At 35.5% G+C, this 26134-nt stretch overlaps 6 protein-coding genes across 9 annotated transcripts; 4 read left to right on the top strand and 2 right to left on the bottom strand.

The window, feature by feature from the left end:
• The first annotated feature begins 478 nt into the window (after positions 1–478).
• Positions 479–3828, top strand: LOC140983634 (auxin response factor 17-like). Of its 3 annotated transcripts, none has more exons than XR_012176458.1 (3): positions 479–1495; positions 2528–3266; positions 3575–3828. XR_012176458.1 is itself a non-coding variant. In XM_073450757.1 (2 exons), the coding sequence occupies exons 1-2, from the start codon at positions 530–532 to the stop codon at positions 3206–3208; spliced, it is 1647 nt and encodes a 548-aa protein (XP_073306858.1). In that variant the 5' UTR covers positions 479–529; the 3' UTR covers positions 3209–3767. The 3 variants fall into 3 exon arrangements, 1 of the variants encoding a protein (XP_073306858.1); XR_012176459.1 differs by having other exon boundaries at positions 3451–3768; XM_073450757.1 differs by having other exon boundaries at positions 2528–3767.
• A 39-nt stretch (positions 3829–3867) lies between these two features.
• On the bottom strand, positions 3868–10498 carry LOC140983633 (phosphoglucan, water dikinase, chloroplastic). Its single transcript, XM_073450756.1, has 19 exons — positions 9967–10498; positions 9107–9728; positions 8916–9002; positions 8704–8835; positions 8267–8392; positions 8002–8180; positions 7681–7762; positions 7337–7504; positions 7215–7267; positions 6838–7046; positions 6632–6750; positions 6339–6409; positions 6133–6250; positions 5959–6045; positions 5777–5863; positions 5627–5703; positions 5348–5486; positions 5155–5269; positions 3868–4940 (listed from the first exon to the last, which is right to left on the bottom strand). The coding sequence occupies exons 1-19, from the start codon at positions 10185–10187 to the stop codon at positions 4039–4041; spliced, it is 3594 nt and encodes a 1197-aa protein (XP_073306857.1). The 5' UTR covers positions 10188–10498; the 3' UTR covers positions 3868–4038.
• Positions 10499–12734: 2236 nt separating this feature from the next.
• On the top strand, positions 12735–16194 carry LOC140983562 (uncharacterized). Its single transcript, XM_073450653.1, has 3 exons — positions 12735–13068; positions 14018–14515; positions 15496–16194. The coding sequence occupies exons 1-3, from the start codon at positions 12793–12795 to the stop codon at positions 15703–15705; spliced, it is 984 nt and encodes a 327-aa protein (XP_073306754.1). The 5' UTR covers positions 12735–12792; the 3' UTR covers positions 15706–16194.
• A 3572-nt stretch (positions 16195–19766) lies between these two features.
• LOC140983436 (uncharacterized oxidoreductase At4g09670-like) lies at positions 19767–21073 on the top strand. Its single transcript, XM_073450490.1, has 2 exons — positions 19767–20290; positions 20374–21073. Exons 1-2 carry the CDS (start codon positions 19829–19831, stop codon positions 20992–20994), a joined length of 1083 nt encoding a protein of 360 aa, XP_073306591.1. The 5' UTR covers positions 19767–19828; the 3' UTR covers positions 20995–21073.
• Positions 20911–22384, bottom strand: LOC140983434 (F-box/LRR-repeat protein 25-like). Its single transcript, XM_073450489.1, has 2 exons — positions 21380–22384; positions 20911–21290 (listed from the first exon to the last, which is right to left on the bottom strand). The coding sequence occupies exons 1-2, from the start codon at positions 22382–22384 to the stop codon at positions 21207–21209; spliced, it is 1089 nt and encodes a 362-aa protein (XP_073306590.1). The 3' UTR covers positions 20911–21206.
• On the top strand, positions 21920–23693 carry LOC140983437 (protein DMP7-like). Of its 2 annotated transcripts, none has more exons than XR_012176428.1 (2): positions 21920–22153; positions 22999–23234. XR_012176428.1 is itself a non-coding variant. In XM_073450491.1 (2 exons), the coding sequence occupies exons 1-2, from the start codon at positions 22891–22893 to the stop codon at positions 23679–23681; spliced, it is 699 nt and encodes a 232-aa protein (XP_073306592.1). In that variant the 5' UTR covers positions 22768–22890; the 3' UTR covers positions 23682–23693. The 2 variants fall into 2 exon arrangements, 1 of the variants encoding a protein (XP_073306592.1); XM_073450491.1 differs by lacking the exon at positions 21920–22153 and adding an exon at positions 22768–22906 and having other exon boundaries at positions 22999–23693.
• The last annotated feature ends 2441 nt before the right edge of the window (positions 23694–26134 follow it).

Below are 26134 nucleotides of genomic sequence, written 5' to 3'. Positions count from 1 at the left end.
CGCTTTTTGTTAAAATATTAGTTCTAACCAACGAGTTCCCTTTTTTTTTTTTATTAAATTTGAAATTAAAAACTCGTCTCAAATTTAAAATATTATTATTAAAATTAAAACAAATAAACAATACCATAAGATATATCACACATGTTAAATGAACGATTCGTCAATTTATTTTTAAAAAAACATACCGATACATCATTTGTTAACTTTGGTTCAATTGAATTATAATTGCATTTAGATTTTCATCCATAATATGAACTTACTGCTTTAATATATTTGTTCGCTGAATAATAATAAGGTTGTGTGTATGCCAAGTGCGAAGAAGCGCGTGGACAATATAGTTTGCTGGAAGACAGTTATGACGTCGGCTGGCGCACATTCCCGTAATTCCCAGACAAAGGCGAGGGTATTTTTGCAACAATATAAATATCAAACCCTTGCCCCCCCTCTCCCCCTTGGCTTTGCCTCTTCACTAACTTTCCATACGTAATCTATACATACACAAATACGTACACGCCTCCCACCGCCGCCGATGTCTAACCCCGCCACCGCCTCCGAGGTTGACGCCGGAGTTTGGCTCGCAATTGCCGGTGCATCCGTACAAATCCCCTCCCCTCACTCCTACGTCTACTACTTCCCGGAAGGTCATATCGAACATTCCCCTTCTCCCGCCATCGTGAATTCCGGTATTCCCCTTAAAAGGCCATTGATTTTCTGCCAAGTTCTATCTGCTCGTTTACTCTCGAGCCATATCTCCGACCTGGTCTTCGCCAAAATTCTTCTGCAGCCACTTCACCCCCACGTGCAACGCGCGGCGAATCGCAATGGCAACGGCGATGACATTCAAAACGACGTGGTCTCCTTTGCGAAGATTTTGACTCCATCGGATGCTAATAATGGCGGAGGGTTTTCTGTCCCGAGATACTGCGCGGAATCGATTTTTCCACCACTCGACTTCGAGGCTGACCCCCCTGTCCAAAATTTGACGATGAAAGACACCAATAACAATGCATGGGAGTTTCGACACATCTATCGGGGCACACCACGCCGCCACTTGTTAACCACTGGTTGGAGCAAGTTTGTCAATGCCAAACGCCTCGTTGCGGGAGATACCACTGTGTTTATGCGGAAAGAATCCACTGCCGAGCTCTTCATTGGAGTAAGGAGAGCCGTTCGATTTGGCACCAAAAACGCATGGACCTCTGCCGAAAGCACTTCCAATGGTAGCAAGGATGAGGTGATGGAGGCGATGGAGAAGGCGGCGAAAGGAATGGCATTCGAGGTGGTGTATTATCCTAAGGCTGGATTGCCGGATTTTGTGGTGAGCGCGGAGAGGGTGGAAGATGCATTGCGGATTTGCTGGAGCCCTGGAATGCAGGTGAAAATGGCAGTAGAGACGGAGGATACGTCGAGGATGACATGGTATCACGGAACCATAACGGCTGCCGGGTCACCGGAGGCCGGGCCATGGCGCGGTTCTCCCTGGCGCATGCTCCAGGTATGATACGATTCAACTGTACATGTATGTTGATTTTATATGATACTCTTGGGTGGATATTTATCTTGATTATGAGATTGTATAACAGTACATTATTATTTTTCCTTTCTGGATTCTTTTGCTATTATTTGTGCGTTGAGTAAATTTTAATGTTAGCTACAGTGAACATTGTTTTAATGTTTAGGACAGTTCCACATCATGCATGTTGGATTTTGGAGGTTGTATTTATGTGTCCGGTATTGGCTTGAGTTGATTATGGGCTGTCCGGTCGATATTATGTTTTGTTTTTTTCTTTTTCCTGAAAAAAAATTTGGTCGTAGGCCTTATCTTCTATAATTAATGAAGTAAAAACTTTAAAAAATTTCTCTAATTTACTGTTTAATGTATTGAACGGATTGTAAGAAAGGTTTATAGGCCGTGTTTCTGTTACCGACGTTATGCAATTCAGGACTTCTGCATGATATTGCAATAAATTGGATTTGTTTCATTGTTCAGAAGATGGAGGCGGACAGACGTTGATGCGATATTTAGAGAATTGCCCTGAAACATGGTTTGATTTGTTATGTTATATTTGAGTCAACGATGCCGTGTGCTTGATTTGGTTAGATGCTATATAATCATGCTTAATTTCAAGCTCTTGTATTTGGGATTTTAGGTGTAAAGTCAAACTTGCTTTGTAAGATTTGCTGGATACGGAAATCAATATGTTTAGGTCATGTGTACAGTTTGACTTTATGTTCGAACTACAAGAAAATGTTCTGAAATTGTCAGATGACTCAAATGCATATGTCTAGCAGTTATCATTATGGGAAATGGATAAACTGGCAGTGTATTGGAAACCCCAAGAGTTTCAAACTTCGAACTTGCATAGATGTCTGCGTTTGTTTCTTCTTGCTGGTGATTTTCTTTTTCTTTTTTATTCTGTTCTCATCACGTCATCCCAGTACTTTTAATGAATACTGCAAGAAAACGTGACATTCAATAGCTTTCTACCACCCTCTTGTTCTGAAGTTCTTTAATTTTCTCATGTAGGTAACATGGGATGATGCTCAAACCCAGCAGAACATGAACAGGTTGAACCCTTGGCAAATTGAATATGTTCTGCCTTTGCCACAGCTTCATTCTCCATTTCCTTATCACAAGAAATTAAAAGTCCTCCAGCATCATGGAGAGGCAAATTGTTATTTCCCTATGAACGAGATAACTAATGCAATGGCAGAGAATCTGAACTCGTCCGTGTTCAATCATTCTTCTTTTCCTGATAGCATGCAGGGAGCCAGGCGAGATCACTGTAGTATATCCAGTTTGTCTAACTCCGAGAGTGACAACTCCCTCCAGACTTTCGCCAACCTACTTACAAATGGTGCAGATTCAAATTCGAAACCTGTCTCTATAGCTCTGAACATTAAAAACTCACCTCTGGACAACTTATCAAGTAGTCAGAACAGCGATCAATTCTGTGGCATTGGGTCATCTGGACAGCAGGGACATTCTTCTTCAAGTCCAATTGGTGGTCATTCATTTCAATTGTTTGGAAAGATCATCGAGATATCCAAGCCTGCGGAACGTGGTTTGAGCAACGAGGATTGTCGCACAGATGGTGAATACAAAGAAAATAGTATTATCAGCAACCAACCAAATTCTTCTCCTATTCGGAATAGCGACGGAGTGTTTGTAGGCCTTATTATCAATTCTGAAAAGCCTCAGCTTTAAAAAGAAGCACGTTCTAAATCAACTAGAAACTCTCTTTTGGCGATTCGAAGCTGTACAGGTAACTCCAAGGATTCCTTATTTTTACTACCAGAAGAATTCCAAATATAATTTTCTTGGTAATGGTTAAGTGGAGAAAACTCATAAAAAAACATCTATTTGTTTCTTGGTTTGCATTCTTACGTAGCAGACTTTGATGTTTGTTCTTGCTAAGTTATCTTGATCTCTGTTTTCCTTTTCTGAAGGTGATTTTCTACCCGCTTTACAAGCAAGAGCTTCTTATCAGTTCGTATGAACTGTTCTTTGCATTTGTCGTGGTTGATAACCGCAGTTTTTTATTTGATGGTTCTTTGTTTTCAATTTCTGCAGTTACTTTCAACAGGAATTTGACTGGAAATCTAACCCTTTCAACAACACAAGCAAATTCTTCTCTATGTTCTTTTGTAAGTGTTTAGGCTTGGTTACCAATGTCGTGATTCAGACTTGCCCCTTAAAGATTGCTTGGTTTAGTTACCATTTCAAGGAGCTGTGCAATTTAATCCGACATTTTTGTTTGAACTTGATTTGAACATAGACATTTCTATATCGCAGTGCTTATTTTGAAATGATGGTCTTTAAACTATCCCAGTGCTTATTGTGAAATGATGATCTATAATCGATAATTTTCGTAACCACTACTTGAGAGGGGAAAATTTGTAAATATCATGTATCAACTGTCATATAGAATTATGTATCCGTCATTCTAAAATATAATGAACGATGGATGGTCACGAACTTCGTGGCATGTTGGTATGACTTGGCCCTTGTATTTCTCTTTCCAAATGCAATCATCTTTATCGCGGTTGAGGCCTTGTCTGCACGATATATATGTCTTTTCCAACCAAACAACCTTCTACATCCTGCGGACAACCAAACTTCTGCTCCAGGAAGAAACCAATGGCACCGAGTCGCTGCCCGAGCTGTTGTCTATAAAGTCTGTCCACCGTCAAGGGTTTCTTGCTGTAATCTGCGGTTAACTGCATCACTTCTCCGTCAGCAGGGCCGCTGCCTCCCACCACCAATTCAGTGCTGAAATTGGCAAATGCCAATGTCTTCACTGCGCCTTCAAACTTCCCGCATGAGAGACGCCAAGGAGTTCCTCTCGTACCTGAAGCCAGAGTTTCCCCGAGACCTGGAGCAATCTCAGCCTCCACCAGACTATGATCATTGTCTGTAGGGCTAAGAGTATGTAGCACAAAAGACAGGTCCGGAGACAACATTTCTTGCACCAGAACAGCCATCACAGCCTCAGCCTGGCGCACGCCAGCAGCCCTGCGGCTTAGAACTGCCCTGCGTGTGTACAATGACGCCCAAACACGGGCAACAGCACGTCCAAATATGATTGGATTCAAAGGGCTGATGTTGGGAATGGATTCATAAAGCCCTGCAGCTGACATTCCGGCCAAGTCCTCCACATTTGCACTGGAACGGACTATTAAGCGTGCCGTTGTGGGGAATATTTGTGATAACCTGTCGATGATTGCTTTCGAAGGGTTTAAAAAAGATACAAGCTCCTGTAATTCGTCGCAGAGTTTATCGAGTTCTTTGTCCACTTTTGCAGTTTCAATGCTTTCAAGAAGGGATCTGTAGGTCTCTAATGATCCACTGTTTTCCAGAGCCATTTCCATCGAACCGAATGGTATCACTGCTCCAGAAGGGACTTTAAATGACGCCGGAACTCCTTGTTCATTGTACACTGCAATTTAAAGGGAAACTTCGTCGTCAGTTTATCAGATGCAATGGGTTGTCCAAGGTCCAGGTGGCAAACCCAGAAATTTAGCTGACTGGAGCGGTGAAACTTATTACATATGAAATTTCAATATTTTTTTTACTGGATACATGATGCTCCTTCCCGGATATGGTTACCACGAAAGATGCTACTAGACAACTCTAAGTACAAATTATATTACCTTTATTTGAACTAACTGCTAATGAAGCTAGGCTTCTGCAAGCTGTAGCTTTTGCACCTGCGCTTTCTAGATCAGCATCTTCAAGCAGCATAACGCCTGCTTCAGCTGGTCGACCCTGAATGACCAAAAGTTATCTCGAAATTTGTTAAAACATCGAGTCAACTGTTGCAGCAAATTAGACGTAATGGCTTACAGAGAACTTGATTATTCGCGATGAGTGACTATTATCAGTCGAGTTTCCAGTGGATGTTTGTTTTTCCAATGTGATGTTGCCATTTCTGCTATCTGATAAAGATGGAGTCAAAGTGACACCAGTTGTTGATGCCTCTAACCTGAAATACAAAGCGCGTAAAGCTTTGGAGAAAAAACAAAACACAATAGAAAAAGATAGTCTAAGGCCGTGGGTCGACCCAAAATATATTAAATTGTCCCGCAGAAATTAAAATTCTCTTGGAATGACAAAAAATATTACTCGACAAATTTTCCATCCAGTGTTTTGACATATGCAACTTTCTCATCATCCTCACAGGTCACAAATACAACCTTTTCCTGCAGTTAAAGAACCAACTTTGGGTGCCATTTTTCATTGAAAAAATTCAAAATTCCTATGGTCCAGACTTACTTGTCGAGCCCGAACACCAAGATGAGAGAGATGAGGCAGCTCCTGCATCAGTATGACTCCAGTAACATTTACCCCAGCAGATGTTACCTATCAAGTTGGTCGCCAGCAAAACTTAATCTTAAATGTAACTGAAATCTATACGAATATCATCTTGATATTTGTTTTCTCAACAATTAATTTACCTCTTCATCTCCATCAGCTTTGTTAACGACAAGAATAACCGGTCCTGTGATAGTCGATGGAACTGATCCTGGTTCAATGTTCTCCAACTGAGATGCAGTTTAGTGACATGTAAGGTCCTAACAATCACATGTACACGTATACTCTCAAGTGTCTTTTCAGGCACGAGATAGTACCTGGACGAGAGTACCAAAAGCATATCCAGGAACAAGAATATCCCAGCCCTCAGAACCAAGAACCTTTCTTACAGCCTTCAAAAGAAGAGTGCAGAATTTCGAAACCTGAAATATCACGCTGTTTTCCATTGAAAATTAGACGCCTGTGTAGGGTTTCTTTTAGAGGATGGGTGAGTGTTAAACTGCACTCAGTTTGATAATTGTACCCTGCACGAATTTCAGCTTCCGCATATGTCCTCACTGTATATTCAGGAATCCCTAAAGCTTTTCCAAGTATCTGCAAGAACCAAGAGTCATAGATTCAGGATCTTCTATCGTGAACCCGAAATTAAGAAGGCAGGCAAGGGTTGAAGATTTGAAACCAGGAATATATTTGATATTAGATTCACCGCATCAAAACATACATATATATTCAAATGAATTATGAGGAATTATTAATTATTAAATAAGTACAAACATGAATTATTATTGCTCACGAGATGCTAAAATGTTCATCTACCTGCACATTTCGAGGGAATAAATTAAGAAGTTCCTCGGAATATTCTTCTGTCAATCTTTTAGCTCTATCAAGTGTAGCTTTAAGCCTCAATCCCCATATTCTCTTCCCATCCTCAATGCCTTTTTACGGTTAACAAAATAGATGGTAGAAAAAATGGGTATGGTTAAAAAAACAAATTTTATGAGTTTTATGAAGAAACAAGATACCTTCGTTTTCCAAAAGGAGTTTCTTTTGCCATGCCTGAAGTTCATTTCCGATGGCAATGCATTCTTCAGGCTTCCAGCCAGATAAGCCAACCTGATGGATACTGATGACTAGAGCATCAATTGGATCGGTCCAAGAATCAGCTTTATTCTGCTCTATGTTTTCCGCAAGCCAAATGGCTCCTCCCCTAGCTTCAAGTGCATTTAGAAATCTATACAGTCCATTCAAAATAGAAAGAATTTGATTGTCATAGACCACCAAAAGACCATATTTTAATCACATCTTGCACAACAAAATATGTATACATAATATCAGATGGACAGTAATAATTATTCTAAACTAATATTTTTGATATTTTTGTAAAAATGCAGTGGTCTACCTGCTAACAAGAATAAAGGCATATTCTTCGAGTCCAATCTCACAAAGACGCCACTGCAATGTGCGAACACATATATTAACACACATTTGGATATTATGGAGAAATAGCTAAGTTAAATTTGCCTTTTGGCGCATTGCTATTGCAGCATCAGGAGCATCATTTCGAAGACCACTTTCGAGACCCTTTATAATTTCTTTGCGAAGATTATTCATAGCTTGAATCATTTTCATCAACACACTTATCCATCCATTTTCTGCAATATTATCACTTCCATCCATATTATCCAAAACCTGAAAAATAATCTCTAATATTTGAGGTGTGAATGAACATACCCAAAGCAACGTATCGAAAGATGTTAATATTGAGACGTGTAAATAAGTTTCGCCTAACACATTTAACACGTCAATTTTAGTTCCAGGGAACTATCAAACTACAATATTATAAATCCACGGCTGAAAAGTAATACCTTTTTTGACTCTAGAAACGAAGATAAAGTTTCTGAGCTCTGATCCAATGAATCTCTTATTGATTCCAGCTGTTCCTCAAGACTTCATTGACGTGAAAACATCAAAAGATGGTTAACCTAAAATTCCACTATCCAAGAAACACCGATATTATATTGTATATACGCATGATAACATTTATTCGAAAAAAGTCAAGACCAGCTTTTTAAAAAAAATTAATTTTGAACCTGAATAATTCAATGCAAAACTCAGAATGAACAATATCAGATATGGCACTTCTTTATTGATATAGGCTGTGATTTACAAAATGAAAAGGGTCTTACTTTCCAGCATTGAAAAAATCTTTAAGTTCTCGATGAAATATCTTGAATTGCTCAATGAATGATTCACTATATTCTCCAGGTCTCTTGGTAATTCTTGCAAGCATTGCTTCTGTGGCTACTAAATCTTCGGGACCAGCATTTCTGTGAAGCTTGTTTTGTATTGTGTGCTTAATTTCTTGCTGAAATGTTTCTTTTATTATGTCAGCAACTCAAATTTTCCACGCATGATAAAAAAAAGATTAAAAGAGCATTTCCAGTGAATAACCTTAAGACCGTGTGGGATATCATTCCTATGAGCAATATCCCTTATTCTAGTCAATGGAACTGATGCAGTGAACTCTGCCTTAAAAGACGGCAGACAAGGATGAATCTTGCGGATAACAAGTGCTTCCTGTGTAAAATAAGAGCATCAAATCCATGTGGATAAACAATGACATAATAAAATAAAATCCAAAGAAAAAACGAAAGTGTATAATGAGTTAGCTATATGATATTAAGTTATCCTGATATATGAAACTACAAATATCATGCAAAACTGGCAAAAGATAATGATAACAATCTATATTAGTTAAGACAGTAGGATTACTTTTGTATTTAAACTTGATAATATCACAGCCATGGTGGTTCCAAACTAATTAAACAATTTCAACGAATCTGATGGAGTTTAAGTTAAATTGCTTCTAAAATTACAAAGGAGGAAACCTGAGGTGAAGTATCTTTTCTGGCAGAAATTCTTTCCAATTCGCGAAAAATAAGTTTTGAAATCTCAGCATGCCTGTTTGGCCTGTGATGACCACCATCTTCAAAGCAAGCAATCTGACCAGTGTTTATCCACTGCATAAAAACGATATGATCAGGTAAGCGTACAGCTAGTCGTCTCAGAGAACCAAATTAAATACGAAAATTAATAAAACCTTTAGATAAATTGCTGAATATGTGAGAGCCTCCAAGCGCTTTCCATTCTCAATATTCTCAACCACGAGCTCCCGTATGACCTCAAGCTGAAAATAAGAAATGCAGAAAATAATAGTCGTAACAAGAAACTACAAATTGGCCAAATGAGACTTCAGTAGAGGTTTCACAAGCTTTAAGAGGCTCAAAATACCTTACGCCACCAGTTCCGAGCACGCTGATCACCTTCCAACAACTTCAAAGGAACCCCTTGTAGCCCCGATATGTCCCAGTTTCTCTTCCTTTCTTCATCAAAATGATCTTTTGAACGCACAAATGAAACATCCTTACCTTGCCATTGCTCCACAAATGAACTGGGGGTAACCACCTCTTTTAGTGCATCACCGATAACATTTCCATTGTCATTTTCCTCCTCCAAAACTCCTTCATATTCCTCCTCCAATGGAAGCACTTCTACTTGCTCGTTAGTCGTGTCCCACTTACAATTTATACTGAAACTTCCCCTCTCTGGCAGCTTTAGAGTACGGTTATTACCGGTTTCCCAAATCAAGTTTTTATCCTTTCCTGCTATCACAAACTTATATTCAAGGGGCTCTTCATTGATCTTTAGTTCCAAATCACAAACCCAACCATTTTCCGTCCATTCCATCATCACCATCTCCGTCCAAAATCCTAATTCTTTGGCAGATCCCAAAATCGCAACATGTTTCCCAAATTCAACTTGATGATCTAGCCTAACTTTTAGTTTAACTTTGTTACCACCAGAGTTTTTAAGCCGATTTTCCTTTTCATTTCCCCTCTTCATTTCTTCATCACTAAACCAACAAAAGATGGAAAAAAAAATGTGACCAGCTCGAGTTTTGACAGAACTAAAAATACATTGTTATAAAAAATAGCACTTTTAACAACTTTTTTTTTTGCTTTAGTTTCAATCACGAGTCTGAGTTTCAGGGGCATGAAGGAAATAAGGCTTGCCTTTCTCAGATTGAATACATATTTTCCTACTACATATAGGTACACACAATTAGTGACAAGAAAGTGAAAAAATTTTACCTGGTTTCAACTGAAGAAACAGCGGAGACAAACGGTTTAAGAAAATTTCTGTTGATGGGTCTGACAGAGAATGAGCGAAAATTTCTTCTAAACGGCAGGAAACTTGAAGGTTTCTGGCGAAGAAATTTAATGGAAGAACAATTCTGAGGTAATCTATCTAATGAGGCAATATTTCGAGAAAAAGAACAAAATTTGCTGTGCAACACACCAGAACATTCCATTTCCGCAGTTAAACAACATAAATTTCAAGAAATCTGCAACCTTTTAGCTGTATATATAAATATGAGTAACGACTGAATCTGAAATCTTGATTGAATTGGGAAGCGGAAAAATTTACGGGCGAACACGTGGAGGGAGGAAAACTTTTGTTGATATTGATAATCAACGTAGTACTAGTACATGTGAACCACCAATCCCAATTCCCATTAATGAACCTGGGAACTTGTACAAGAATCGAGGTTTTGATTGAAAGATGAGACTATAATTTTTTTCCTTTTGAATAAAAATGTTCAAGACTAGATTTTTAGAGCTTCAGATAGTTTTCCTTAACGTGATTTTTTATTTATTAGTCTTTTTTTTCGAGTGGATTTTTTCCCTGTTTTCTAGACCTTTCTTTCTCATCCCTCCCTGCCTTTCCACAGGAGCCATCAAGATATTTGCAAAGAAATAATGCACTTTAATATCTCTAATTTCTTTATATTTTGGATTGTTTTAGTTAATATCTGCTCACTTATATTAGATTATTTTAAATTTTCAAGTGAGTGTAAAATTGGGGAGCATAAAAATTTTAATTGAGGGTAAACATGATTATGTGGTTTTTATAAGAATATGCTTTTACATAGGATTTATGTAATGATTTTATCAGAAAATTTCGATCATAACATAATGAAATGCTCATATTCAGTGACCTTATGTTATGTTATGATCGAATTTTTCGATATAAGAATCACAAAAATGGAAGCAGAAGAGTCGAGTTAGATGTTAGGTTTCGATGTTCTATGTATTTAAAACAAGAACTATAATATTGAAGCATAGGAAGAAATTACATCATTTTTCCTAAAGAATTAGTATCCTCACTATATGTGCTTTAAGAATTAACACACATATTTCCCCTGACATTGAATGCAGAGAGAATTTGGGATAATAATATTCGAAATTAAATGGATGAATTGTGAAAATAGTCTTCATGGGCTCAATTCTCAATTATTAGCGGCCCACTATTTCTGTATTTATCTAAATTTAATGCTCCACCTCCTGATTATTGGGCCTAGTAGCCCATGTATCATTACCATTAATGACATGATGACATATATGGAGGATACGTTCGAATCCGACCCGTGAATTTTGATTTGTTGTTTAATTCATTTTTTTAACTCTTCAAATTCAGATTGATATGGAATTCAAATAATAATTTCAGAAATTATGAAAATACAATTTATTGTTTTTCTTCTATCTTTTCAATATATTTTTTAGTTGTTGATGCCCTTAAATTTGGTATACCTGGACGGATACGAGTCCTTATCATCACAATCTATAGCCCAAATCAAGATGGACCCCTAGCCCTATCAGTAATCCAAGCCCATATCAAAACAATCCCTAGCCCACATTCGCTAGCACTATCAAGAGTCTAAGCCCACACTCCCTAACACTATTAGGGACCCTAGACCACGTTCCCTAGCATTATTAGGAGTTCAAGCTCACACTCTCTAGCACTCTCCGGAGTCCAAGCGACACTCCCTAGCACTTGGAGGGGTCACGTCGGAAAACTCCCCAACGTCCCTTAACCTTATTTCTGTCTGTGTAGAGCCCACAATTCCGATCTGACCCAGTCAAGTGTCAATATTTTAATATCCGTTTTCCAGATCGAATCCAAGGTAAAATTTTGATATAATAAGTTGTGATATTTTAATTTTTAATCATAAAAATATGGTTCGGGCAAGATAATGGACCCGACCCACTAAATAATGATTGTTACAATCGTATAATTCTGACCAATATCTACTTCACAAATGACTTGCTAACAAAATTACACATTTTTATTTCAAAATTGTGTATATTTTATTTAATCTTATTATAGTTATTTATTAATTAAATCTATACATTAAAAAAATCCCATTATCTCTAGAGTTTATATTTATATAATAAATCAATAAAAATGCACTCTCGCTATATATAATATAGACGGATCTTCTAAAAAGTCTCCTAAAAACTACCATAGTCAAATTTGGCTTTAGATTAAGTTTTATATTAGTCTTAAATTCCAAATATATTATTTAGACTCTTTTTATACTAACAAACAAGCATATTAAATTTAGCAAATATTATGATATGATTATACTATAATTCATTAGAAAATATTAACTTTATGAAAGTATTATTATTAATATAAATTATATAAATAACTAATAAATTTGAAAATAAATAAAACATGTAAAAATGAAATGCGGAATTTCTAAAAAAAAAAATTTGATGAACAAGTAAACGATAAGCTAGAAGCCTTTATTATTAATGGTTGAATAATTAATTGAATTTAATATGATAAATTTAAAAGACAATTAATTATTCTAACACATACGAAATAATTTTTATTTCACTAAATTGTAAGTAATGGAGTGATTGAAAAAGGTAAATCAAAGGTATTTTAAGAACTTTAAAATATTAAATACTTTATTATATAATAAAAGAAGACTATTTTTGACATTAGCTAATTAAAATAATGAAATTATTTACAATATATATCCTCTTGTAATATAAGAACATATGGTGAAACCTATCACACACTCTGCCTCTTGAAAGTCTCTCAACTCTATTCAAACAAGAAAATCAATGGCAGCTTCAGCTTCTCTCCATACCACATTCTCCCTGAACACACATCACCGATTCTCTCTTCACTTTTCCAGACCCACAAAGTTTTTGTGTCTTCAACGGGATCAACAACTTATTTGTTCAGGAAATCCCATTTCAAGAAATTGTTTTTCATTGTTTTCCACACTGAATTCGAATGGAAAAAGGGGGGATTCAAAGATTATCGAGCTTGAGACTAGAAGGCGCTCTTTTTTCAAGCCTTCTGTTTCAGCCCAACAAGAGTCTCACCCCTACCAGGTACTTGCTTTGCCTTTCTCGCTGACGCACGCAGACTTCTGAAGGTTTTGTGAGTTGTGCAATCGAATTGTGTTGGTCTAATTGTATATGCTTCTGTTATTTATTTTGTTTATTGATTATGGGATTTTAAAAAGTTTTCGAATTTAGTTGTTTGGTAAATTAAGGAAAGTTGAAAAGGGATTTTGTGGATAATGGAACCTCGTTTTGTTGTCGGGAAATGTTAGAGGTTTCAGAAGATTTTTGGCTTTTTGGTCAGATAAAGCTGCGGAAGTACCTATGTCAAATTTGAAATGGTTGTTGGAGTTTTGAAAAAACTATGGGTGACTGCAGGGGTGTCACTTGCCTCTTTGTTTGATTACCACTTAGGCCTGTTGTAAGCTAACCGGAAGGAAAAGCTCTGTTCTGGCCAAATTATTGGGGACCACTGAATTTGGATATAAGAGGATCAAGTTATGTTAGTTAGTGGTTCTCTGGCCAAAAAAACTACGGGTGACTGCAGGGGTGGACCTAAGATTAGGGCAGAGGAGGAGCAAACTAAGGGGAGGGATCGATCCCTTCCCCCCTGCCTGGTCTGCCTCTGTGTGACTCTGTTTGTTGTAAGAGTGGGGGCAGTTATAAGGGAAGAGCATTACATGAAATTATATATACAGGAATTGCTAGTCATATATTCCACGGCAACATACAAGACTAAGATGCAACTGGTAGTCGGAAAAGATAGTCATGCAGAAGCCTTAAAACTGAATCGATGTGTGTTTAACTTCTGTCATAAAAAATGTTTTCGTGAAATTTTGATAGGTACTGTTGTGTAGCTTTAAATCTTGTTGCAAAAGGTATTTTTACTTGATATTTATTGGAAACGTATTTGTTATATTGAGACTTTCTACGAAACTAGTTTTTGAATGATTTTACGGCTCTCATTTTTTTTATTATATCCAAATCGAATTTTCAGAGAAATGGCAAAGATAGGTCTAGTTCCAATGATTTCCAAGAAGACAACAACGGTCTGTCCACTCTGAGGTCCCTTATCAAGGCATACAAGGAAGCCGTTTCAGTCGGTGATGAAAAGAGTATATACGAAATTGAAGATATGCTATTCAAGGTAGATAAAGAAAATAAAGAGCTGGTGGAGAGGATTTCAACTTTGTCTGCGGAGATATCGTTGGGAAAGGAAAAATACATGCGTTTGCAAGCAGATTTTGATAATTATAGAAAAAGAGCAGAAAATGAAAGATTAACAGTTAGGAGTAATGCCCAAGGAGAAGTAATTGAGAGTTTGCTGCCCATGGTTGATAGTTTTGAAAGAGCCAAGCAACAGATAAAAGTAGAGACTGAGAAAGAAAAGAAGATTGATACTAGTTACCAGGGCATATACAAGCAGTTCGTGGAAATTATGAGGAGCTTGCGGGTGACTGCTGTTCCAACTGTGGGGAAGCCATTTGATCCCTCGGTAAGACTAAAGTACCCCTCGTTTTCTTTTCTTTCTGATGATGTGTTGTGTACTTTATTTTGTGATATTCATGAGTTGGTTTGTCTATGGACTGCAAAAAAGTTTGAAAACACATTTTTCCGTGAGTTTTGGTGTTTCTTTTTAAAATATATAACTGGATTCTAGATTTGTCTGCAAATCCTATAGAAATTACCTGTCAAAAGAAGTAAACTTAAAAACCCAAATATATATAAAATAAATTTGGACTGCTGGGGTTAGTTACATTTCTGCGTTGTGTATGTCAGTATGTGATATTGTCAAGACTTATTTTAGATTACTCGGCCTTCATTGTGGAACCAGTGATAAAATTAAGAATATCCAATTTGCTGCTGAAAGCACTTCTATCTTTCTCGTTTGCCAGTTTGGCACAATTTTGCTGATGGAAGCATTGTCTACTCATTTCTTCATTGGTTTAAGTTAATGCTATTGTCCCAGACAAGTTTATTTCTATGTTGACACTTCAGAATGACTACCATTCTTAAACATCAGTCGAGTTTCCCAAGTGAGAAGGATTTGTCTTTTGGTTTTTGAAAACAAAACTAAGGCTAAGACGGTAATGCCTTCTTTTTGTAGGTTTTCAATAAATATTAAAACTATGCTAGGATTCTAATAAAGTTAGTTGGTTAGAGAATAATATGGATTGTCCAAGGCTAATTGGTCTTATTGCTCAGATTGCCTGAAACTGTTATTTTTACCAAGTAGCAGGTGCCATGTCCCTTTCTATACTTGTCACCAGTTAATCTAAGTTCATGAGACATCAGAACTCGTAATGTTGTTGCCGCATATTAGTGGCAATAAACCCCGAGGTCAATCCCAGGCTTCATCACTCTGTTTCATGAGTGCAGTGGATATCTCTTAATGCAATTTGCTTTTAGATTTATGTTCAGAAGTATCTTGCATTTGGTTTCCTTTATCTAAATCAAGATTTCAACTGTGTACAGATGCATGAGGCTATTGCTCGCGACGAGTCACACGAATTCAAGGAAGGAATTGTAATCCAAGAATTCCGTCGTGGGTTCCTTCTTGGAGACCGCCTATTAAGACCTGCCATGGTTAAGGTTTCATCCGGACCTGGTATAAGGAAACCTCCTGCAGTGCAAGAGAGATTATCTGCGCAGCCTCCCTCAGTTGTTGGTCTCGAAAACCCATGATTTACTCGAATCACAGCTATTATGTTCTCTTTTTCTCTAGCTTGCAGAGGTACGGGGGAAAGATCCCTTCTCCCGGTTTAGTGGCATACATGCGTGCAAGTTAGTTATTACACCATGAAATGGTATGTCTCTTGTCATGACTAAGACAACATTGCCATCCTTCAAAACACATGGAAATGTTAACAAATTAGATATCAGTTAGTTGAGTAATTTAAGCGGGATTCGAATAGCTACTCGTTCGACTCGAGCTAATCCATCCTTGTTGAGAGTCGATGCCAGTCAAAAGCGGCAAAAGTCAACATCTGAACAAGCAGGTGGCTTAATAGTCGGCTCGTTGTTCTTTTGGTTTAGTCCACTTGATTTTAAACCATGAACTTGTAATCTGAGCTAGAGTCACCATTCATGATGAAGGCCACTGCTGTCATGAATCAAATATTTCTTAGGAACACTTGACAAGATTGAACTTATAAAATCTTACATATTCTTATTGTTTGGATTTGAAGAGTTCAAATTTAACTAGAACATAGCATGGATATTGAGGGAGGGAACTAGAATTTCATTATGTCTAACCACATGTGAAAAGGATTTGAATTAAATGTCCGAAATTAATTTGTTTCAAATCCCTCGATCCAATGGATATCTAAAGATGTGTCTGAATAAGGTTCTTGATCCGAGTTAAATTTAGATTTCACTCGTAATTATTTTTTCGATCATAATGAAAGATTTCAAATTCTTGTTTCTTAGAGCGAATATACTTACGATCTAAAATTTTAAAGTAGGACGGAGAAGGTGTTTTGCAATTACAATGCATTGAATCCATAAGAACTTCACGTGTCCTTAATTTTCTACGATTCTGTATAAATCGACATCATAAAAATTAAATGCTTAAGTACTTCACGTGTCATTGGGAGGAAATAGTGCTCAAGTACACGCACATGTTACATAAGAAGTTAAAAAAAAAAGAAGAAGTAATTTTGGGAAACGAAAAAGGTTAAATTTATGAAAAATCTATCAATCAATATTTGAATTAAAATTCAGTAAATAACTATAATTTTTTAAGAATCAGTACCTTACAATGTTATACTTTTAGTTTTAACTCCCCACAAACCTAAATTTACATTTTTACTTTTTATTATTTAAATAAATATATTATTTTATCCACAAAAATTACATGTGTCTTCTTCATCTAAAATATCATTTTTAAAATATATTGTTTCTCAATTATTATGAAATAAGAGTAAATACTTATTTCGACATAAAAAATACTTATTATGGGGTTTAAGATACTTGATTTCGTTATTTGAATACTCCAAAGATATACGAAAATACTATATTTTCAAGCAATCGTCATAAATTTGATCATTGTTGGTTTTTTCATGAAAAATGTATTAGGATGACCTATTCTTGTCATTTTATTTTTTAAAAAAAACATAGTTCATCACTCATCATTAAAATAAGATTAAGAATTTATGTTGACCTACAAAATACTTATTTTGGAGTTTCAAATGCTTGATTTGGCTTTTTAAATATTCCAAATGTGTAAGAAAATACTGGATCTTCGAGTTATCACAATAAATTCAATAATTGGTTGTCTTTTCATTGAAAATGCGTTAAGATGACTTATTCATGCCATCTAATTTTTGAAAAAACATAGTTTCTCACTCATTGTGGAATTAGAAAAAGTATTTATTTTGATCGATAAAATACCTATTTTGGAGTTCCAAATATTTGATTTGGCTATTTGAATACTTCAAATGTGTAATAAAATACTTGAGTTTCAAGTAATATTAAGCGACTTTTGATGGTGTCATTTGTTTAGTTAAAATGTGATATCTAAATTGATACAAAGAGTATCTAATAAGAGTCTACAAATACATGATTTTACCCCCTAAATACTCATATCCAATTATTTTGGGATGCCAAAATATAATTTAAAGTTAATATTGAGTGGTACTGATGATGACATTCATGAAATAAAATGCAATACCTAAATTAATATAAATAAGATATAATCTGAGACCACAAATACTTGATTTTACACGTTAAATACTCAAATTCGATTATTTTAGGATGTCAAAATATATTTTTTGAATTTGATAATGAGTGGCATTTGATGATGAGATTTGTGAATTAAAAATATGGTACCTAAATTGGTACAAATAGTACTTAATTCGATCTCATATATACTTGATTTTACCGTTTTAAGACACAATTTTGATTATTTTAGAATATAAACAAATATAGTTTCAAGTAATATCGAGTGACTTTTGGTGCGTCATTTGTAAAGTTAAAATGTGATACCTAAATTAATACAAATAACACATAATTCGAGTCCAGAAATACTTGATTTTACCCTTAAAAGACTCAAATTTGATTACTTGATGTTGTCAAAAAATATAGTTTGAAGTTAATATTTTCTACGATGTCATTCATGAAGTAAAAATGTGATATCTGAATTGATATGAGGAAAACCTAATTTGAGTTATAAATAGTTGATTTTACCCCCTAAATACTCATATCCGATTATTTGGGGATGTCCAAATATATAGTTTGAAGTTAGTTTTGAGTGTCATTTGATAATAACATTCATGAAATAAAAATGTGATACTTGATTTAATGATAATAGTATCCAATTCTACTCCATGGATATTATCAAATGACCTTTGGTAATGATACGAACAAAAGTTATTAACTTCAAACTATATTTTTTTTACATTTGTGAAGTCAAAATATAATATCTAAAAATATGACATATTTATTTGATAATGACATTCGTGAATTATAACTGTGATTTCTAAAAATTTGACATTAAAAATGTTTAATTTGACATATCCAAATAATCGGATATGGGTATTTATGGGGTAAAATCAACTATTTGTAATCTCGAATCAGGTTTTCCTTGTACTAATTTATGTATCACATTTTTACTTCACAAATGACACCATCGAAAATATTAACTTCAAATTATATTTTTTTACATCATCAAATAATCAAGTTTGAGTTTTTAAAGGATAAAATCAAGTATTTTTGGACTCGAATTAGGTTTTATTTGAATTAATTTAAGTATCACATTTTTATATTACGAATATCATCATCAAAGACCACTCAATATTACCTTCAAATTATATATTTTGACATAAAAATTAATTGATTTTTATTATTTAGTGATTAAAATAACGTATTGATAGACTCAGATTAAATACTTTTTGTACTAATTTAGGTATCACATTTCAACATCACAGATGACACATCAAAAGTCGCTCAATATTACTCGAAAATATATTTTTTATATCCCAAAATAATCAAAATTGAGTTTTAAAAGGGTAAAATCATGTATATGTGAAATTAAATTAGGTACTATTTATACCAATTTAGGTAGCACATTTTTAATTCACAAATCTCATCATCAAAAGACACTCAATCTTAACTTCAAACTATATATTTTGACATCTTCAAATAATCGAATTTGCATATTTAAAGAGTAAAATCATGTATTTGTGGACTCGAATAATATATTATTTGTATTAATTTATGTATCGCATTTTTAATTAACGAATGTCATCATCAGTGTCACTCAATATTAACTTCAAATTATATTTTGACATCCCCAAATAATTGGATATGAGTATTTAGGAGATAAAATCATGTATTTGTTTACTCTAATTAGATACTTTTTGTACCAATTTAGGTATCACATTTTAACTTTACAAATGACATCACCAAAAGTCACTTAATATTACTTGAAACTCAAGTATTTTATTACACATTTAAAGTATAAAATAACCAAATCAAATATTTATAACTCCAAAATAAATATTTTATCGATCAAAATAAGTACTTTTCTAATTTCACAATGAGTGAAAAACTATGTTTTTTCAAAAAATTAGATGACTCGAATAATTCATCTTTAACGCATTTTCAATGAAAAGCAAAAAGTTATTGAATTTATTCTGTTAGCTCGAAAATATAGTATTTTTTTTTTTGAGTTTTGAAATATTTAAATAACCAAAGTTGCTTACAATACGACTTTGACGGAAGAAGATCAAATTCAGTTTTGGTTGGCTAACCAAAAAGCTTTCTCTCTATATTATAATGCACTCGAAACCTTCCTCCTAAATCCAAAATGTCTCCACCTCCGATCAAATTCGGAATCCTGGGATGCGCTGAGATAGCCCGGAAAGTTTCACGTGCAATTATCCTCTCTCCCAATTCTACCCTGTACGCAGTGGGCAGCCGCTCCATCGAAAAAGCTATCAAATTCGCTAAAGAAAACGGATTTCCGGAATCAGCCAAGGCGTACGGCTCGTACGATGCTGTCTTGGATGACCCAGAAGTGGACGTGGTGTACCTGCCGCTCCCAACCAGCATGCATGCCGAGTGGGCAGTCCGAGCTGCCCGCGCCAAGAAGCACCTACTGTTGGAGAAGCCAGTCGCGCTGAATGTTGAAGAACTTGACTTGATACTCGAGGAGTGCGAATCCAATGGGGTGCAGATCATGGACGGGACCATGTGGATGCATCATCCCAGAACAGCTAAGATTAAGGAGTTTTTGTCGGATCCGTCCTTGTTTGGTGAACTCAAATTCGTATGTTCATTCAAATTCAAAATTTTGTCACTTTGGTTTTTCCTCATCGAGATTGAGTTGATTCTTGTCTCGCTATTGTGAAGGTGCATAGCTGCTTTACATTTAAAGCGAAGGACGATTTTCTTGTGGATAACATTCGTGTGAAGCCGGAACTCGATTCTCTTGGTGCTCTTGGTGACACAGGGTGGTACTGCATCAGGTCAATCTTGTGGGCAGCTGATTTCGAGCTCCCAAAATCCGTTCTTGCAATGCCCACCACCATTTTCAACAGCGCAGGCGTCATTGTAGCGTGCACCGCCTCTCTGCAATGGCAAAATGGGAAAGCAGCCACCTTTCATTGCTCTTTCTTGGCCAACTTGACAATGGATTTAACGGCGATCGGCACAAATGGGAATTTGTACTTTAACGACTTTGTTGTCCCATTTGAGGAGAACATGGCTTCGTTTTATACCGCTGAGAAATCTGAAGTTTTTGAGCTCCAGAGAGGATTTGGTCCAAAACCAAACGAGCATATAGTTATGACAGAGCTTCCTCAGGAAACTCTAATGGTGAATGAGTTATCTAGGCTGGTGAGTTGTATAAAATTTGACGGCGCGAAGCCAGAGAAGATATGGCCTATCCTTAGTAGGAAGACACAGCTTGTTCTGGATGCCGTTAAGGTTTCCATCGACAGAGGTCACCAGATTGTTGAGGTTGCAATATGATGAAAAAGTTTAAGAACTTCCAAAATTATGTGGAAATATATATAATCGAATCTGAATAAATGAGTGACGTTTTATCTCATCATATGTTTTGCTATCTTTGATATTGTACGAACTGTAATTCGACTTTATAATTGTATGCTACAAATTATTTGATACCAAGAAACTCATTCTACTTCCACAAACCCATCCAAGCTTCGAAATAACTCTCTTTCTCAACATGTGGATTCTGTGATCCTCAACTTCTCAAACATGGCATGTGGCACGACTTGTCCAAACTCGGGCATTCTCGATATAACCTAATCAAAATAGCAACATGCGTTAAAAAATTACAATACTGAAGCTTGCTATTATATGCATCCAAGACCGAATTTGTCAATTAACATACCTCGATTGTGTTAGGCGATAGAGAAAGGAATTTAACAACACATATTTGGTGGAAAAGATGAAGTAAATATTCCCCGTTTAGCTCTCGGCATTTATGTACCACTGTGCAAAGGTTTAGAGAAGGGCAGAACAAGTCGATGCACAATACATCCAAACAAGGCAACCCCTCCTTAAAATTCACTCTCACAAGATGACCCGCAAACTTAAACAAACTAAGCCTAGGAGCCATCACATTGATCATACAATCATCCAAGCTATCCCAAACACAACTCCAGTACTCGATCTCCAAGTTCTTAAGATTCGGCGAATTCAAATCTAAATCCGCGAACTTATCCCCAGGGTTGATCCAACACTTGCTCAGAATCAAAGTTTCAAGATTTGGGCACCCTGTGGATAACCACCCGTCGTATTTCTTAACCGAGAACTTGAATTTGTCGAGGTGCAGAACCTTTAGGTTGGGCAAAATAACAGATTTTGGCAGCTCTATACCACGTCCATAAGCATTGTGCAGGTGTAAACTTGTCAATGACGAAGAGGTGAGCAACAATCTTGGCAACATGGCGGGCTTGAGTTCTGTAAATCCACAGATTGTTAGGTCCTGCACGTTATGTTGCGCCGCGTAAAAAGCACAGTCCTCGATGAACGTGGACCCGGCATCCTCAGGCAACGAAAGGTGAAACTTTGTGAGAGTTGTGTGTTCCCTCTGTTTCAACACATTATAAACGCAAGACTTGAAAGATTCAACACTGGCTTGCTCCTCTTCTGTCATAACATGGTAAGTGTATTTCAGATATTTTATTTGGCTAAATCCTGAAAACTCAAAGTTGAGACATGGTGAAAGGGTCCAAACTAGTTTAAAGCGTTTGGACAGAAGTGATGTTCTAATGGCGGATTTTGTGTCAAGAAAAGAGAATATATGACTCAAAATGCAGTCCGGTAGACAACTGAATCCATCAAGATCGATTTTTTCTTGCTTTTTTGTTACTGCCTTTACATGATGCTCCATCTCTGATCTGGGTTTTTTTTTAAATGAACTTGTAAAGATGAAGCTAGTGATTTGATCGATATGGTGCTTCGCAATTGGATATTTATTTTCTCACCAGTGTTCCCGAATTGGAATCACGTTTCCTGTATGTAGAAGCAAGAGTTCAGGAAATATTGGATTTTGAGAATCTCTCGCTATAAAACCTTCGGACTTGAATCAGTAAAAAATCAGATCGAGTTTAAAGGAAAGAGGTGATGAGTCATTTAACTTATTGATACGGTTGGATTTGAGCAGTAAGTAAAATTGTTTAACATTTTATTTCTGTAGTGTTAAGGTTAAAGTTTTATAAACCAATCATCCTCAACAAAATATAACCTTCTAATGCATGTTCACGTTACTGTTTTTAAATGTTATTCCTTTTATTATCCGCGCTCCTTGCTGAGTTGGTGCCGCCTCAAAGATACCTTTTCTTACATTAAACTAAAGAACAAGAACATAATGAAGAGCAAGGAATTGATTCTCCTCAGATGTGTGTTCCATCTTGTAATAACAACTGTATCCTCAACAAAGATTATAATCAATTTCCAAGTTCATAGAAACTTCAGGCTAATTAATCAAATTCAATATGTCGGTAGACAACTTCATTCAGAACCCAATCGAAACGTCAGCAGATGAGAACTACTACTATTGCTACATACAAGACAATCAATACGAGAGTGATTGTTACGCAGCAGCAACAGATGATCAAGAAGTTGATGCAGATAATTACGGATGCATACGCATTATCAACACAATCTTGAGTGGTACTGCACGACTCAACGTCCTCCTACCAACTGCCACCATCCTCGCCTTCACCATTTTCGCCCCACTTCTGACCAATGATGGTAAATGCACCACCTTGGACAGATGGTTAATGGGCTTCTTCTTAGCCTTTTCAGCAGCTTCATGTGTTTTCTTCTCCTTCACCGACAGTTTTCGTTCGGCCACAGGGAGGTTGTACTACGGGGTGGCGACATTTGGTGGGATCAGAACGTTCGGTGGTGGGCATATAAGGCCGTGTGTGCCATCAGATTTCAGGCTGAGATGGGGAGATATGTTCCATGCCACGCTTGCTCCGTTTGCTTTTCTTGCATTTGCATTGTTCCATAGCGATGTTCTGAGCTGCTACCATTTGGCCTTGCCGAGGAAATTTGTTAACATTGTCCCCTTGGTTGTTGGATTCGTAACAAGTGTGCTTTTTTCGTTGTTTCCTTCTAGGAGAAGAGGGATCGGGTATCCCTTCTTGCTGCAGAGTGATGCTTTGTATGGAATAAATTGATGACCTCTCATAAAATTAAGTAAAAAAATATTTTGTTATGTATTTTGATCCATTAAATTTTAATTTTAATAAGCTAACTCTTAATTTTCAATTATTTTGGTTTTATTGATATATGATATATGATAAATCGACAATTTTTTATGTCAATCAGAATTTTTTGATACAACATCAAAATTGTATGATATCACATTCATCCGTAATTTAAAAAAATCCAAAAATTCTTTCACCGATTTATCTTCACAGGGAAAAACCGAGATTATTTGGGGGAGGGAGGTTGATAAAATGCTACTCATTATAGAATTGATTAACAATATCATCTCAAGAGATGTATATTATTTCAGTTTATATAGTTGATGGAGTCTATGAACGTACTCGTGAAAAAATTAGAATTAATAGGGGAAAAAATTACTTTTCTAATATTTACACGTATAAGCGTGATTGGGCCAAATCTTAAACTCTTTTTTAATAAATAAGGTTATAACTGAGGGCAAAAATTGTGTGAAACGGTCTCACGAGTCGTATTTTATGAGACATATATCTTATTTGGGTCATCCACGAAAAAGTATTACTTTTATGCTAAGAGTATTACTTTTTATTGTGAATATCGGTAGGGTTGACTCATCTTACTGAAAAAGATTCGTGAGATTATCTCATAAGAGACTTACTCATGATTGAGACGTTTGGGAAATAATTGTTAAAAATAAAAAGGAAAAGTAAACCTAATATGAGGGGGAATAATGCTAGTGGCATGAATTAAAAGACATTATACTTTTCAATAGTTTTTTTCCCATGAACAATTACATTAATATAAATGAATTATAATATTAAATAAATATAGTATATACCAGTGGTCCTATGCACGGATTTCCTACTTGAAAATATTTTTAATTATTTTGTTATAACTTTTCATTGTTATTTATGATTAGTGTACTTTTTAAAAAAATAATAATTGTATGTTTTTTATTAAATATATTTGTCGTTTATGTGGATAATACTTATACAAAAAATTTGAAATTATATGTTAAAATATTTTTAATTTATTTTCATAATTGTATATCGAATTCAAAAAGACGTATATACAAAAAATAAAAAACCAAATGATTGATATTAAAAGCTGAGTGGTAATAATATAATAAACTATTTCTAAGTATTTAAGACATATGATTTGACAATTTCTTCAATTTAATAATAATAATTTGTAAGCATATTTAAGTAAGCCCCCCGATTATTTAGCATATGTTCCATCGAGACAAATGCATGGGTAACCTACTAACCAAGTCACCATCTTTCCAAAGTAAAAATGATACCAAGTACAAATGTGAAGTATATGCCCATTCAATTATTTATTGATGGAATCGATATAAGTGCTATCCACGTCCAATCTACTAGTTTAAAAAGCAACCACCACCAAATTGGCTTTTCTTGTTCAATATATACTCTTATTACGAAATTGTGAGTATATTATGAAATAATTGCAACAAGTTTGAATATTTGGTTATAATTTGTGTTACTTGTTTCCTGTATATACAATTTAAATGAAATTTCATAGATTATATATACATGAATTGTTATTTTCAAAAATCAAGAAAACTGAATGTTAAGATAGAAATTTGGATCTAACTCAATCCCAAAAGCTAACTCAAGGGGAGAGGATTGTCCAAGCCCATATATGCAAGTATCAGGTATATTATCCAACCGATGTGGGACAACTAACACACCCCCTCACACCCAGAAATGAACATCTGGAGCATGAATTTTACAAATGACCCAAATATGGACAGAACGGGTGACCCAACTATGGGCAGTCCAATACATAACGGTAGAACTTGAGCTCTGATACCATGTTAAGATGAAAACTTGGACCTAACTCAACCACAAAAACTAGCTCAAGGGAGAGGATTGTCCAAGCCCATACATGCAAATCTCAGGTATATTAACCAATCGATGTGGAACAATTGAGAATAGATTTGAGCCCGATTTGAAAAGTTTTTCATTTTTTAAATATTATTTTTAAAACTATATGAACTTTAACTGTGGTTTATGGATTTTTTTTTTTAAAATTTTTAAAAAAACTATGAAAGTTCTTCAATTATGATATGATATGATTATAAAACAAAATTATAACTGCAGATATTTGACAGTGGACAGCTGCTGTCAGAAAAAAACAAGACGAATGAAAGAAACAATCACCATTTCAAGAAAGAGAGTAAAAATCCATATATCTTTTCACCATTTTTACTGTCTAGTCTTTATTTCCCTTGTTTTTTTCTCTGACGTGTCTCTTCTTTCTGCTTCAGTTGCAGAGCTCCCCATAAAAGCCCAGTCACAGTCGCCGCCATTAGCTGTCCTTTTTCGGTTTTACAAATCCCACTTGTAAACTGAAACTAGAGATTAAAATGAAATTATTACTTGTTTTGGATTTTATTTTTTAAATTTGATTATCATTTAATTAT

The sequence above is a fragment of the Primulina huaijiensis genome, chromosome 8 (genome assembly GCF_012295235.1).
Source record: "Primulina huaijiensis isolate GDHJ02 chromosome 8, ASM1229523v2, whole genome shotgun sequence".
Classification (NCBI taxonomy): Eukaryota; Viridiplantae; Streptophyta; class Magnoliopsida; order Lamiales; family Gesneriaceae; genus Primulina; species Primulina huaijiensis.
The sequence above is the reverse complement of the archived record's forward strand: the minus strand, read 5'-3'. Positions and strand labels throughout refer to the sequence as shown.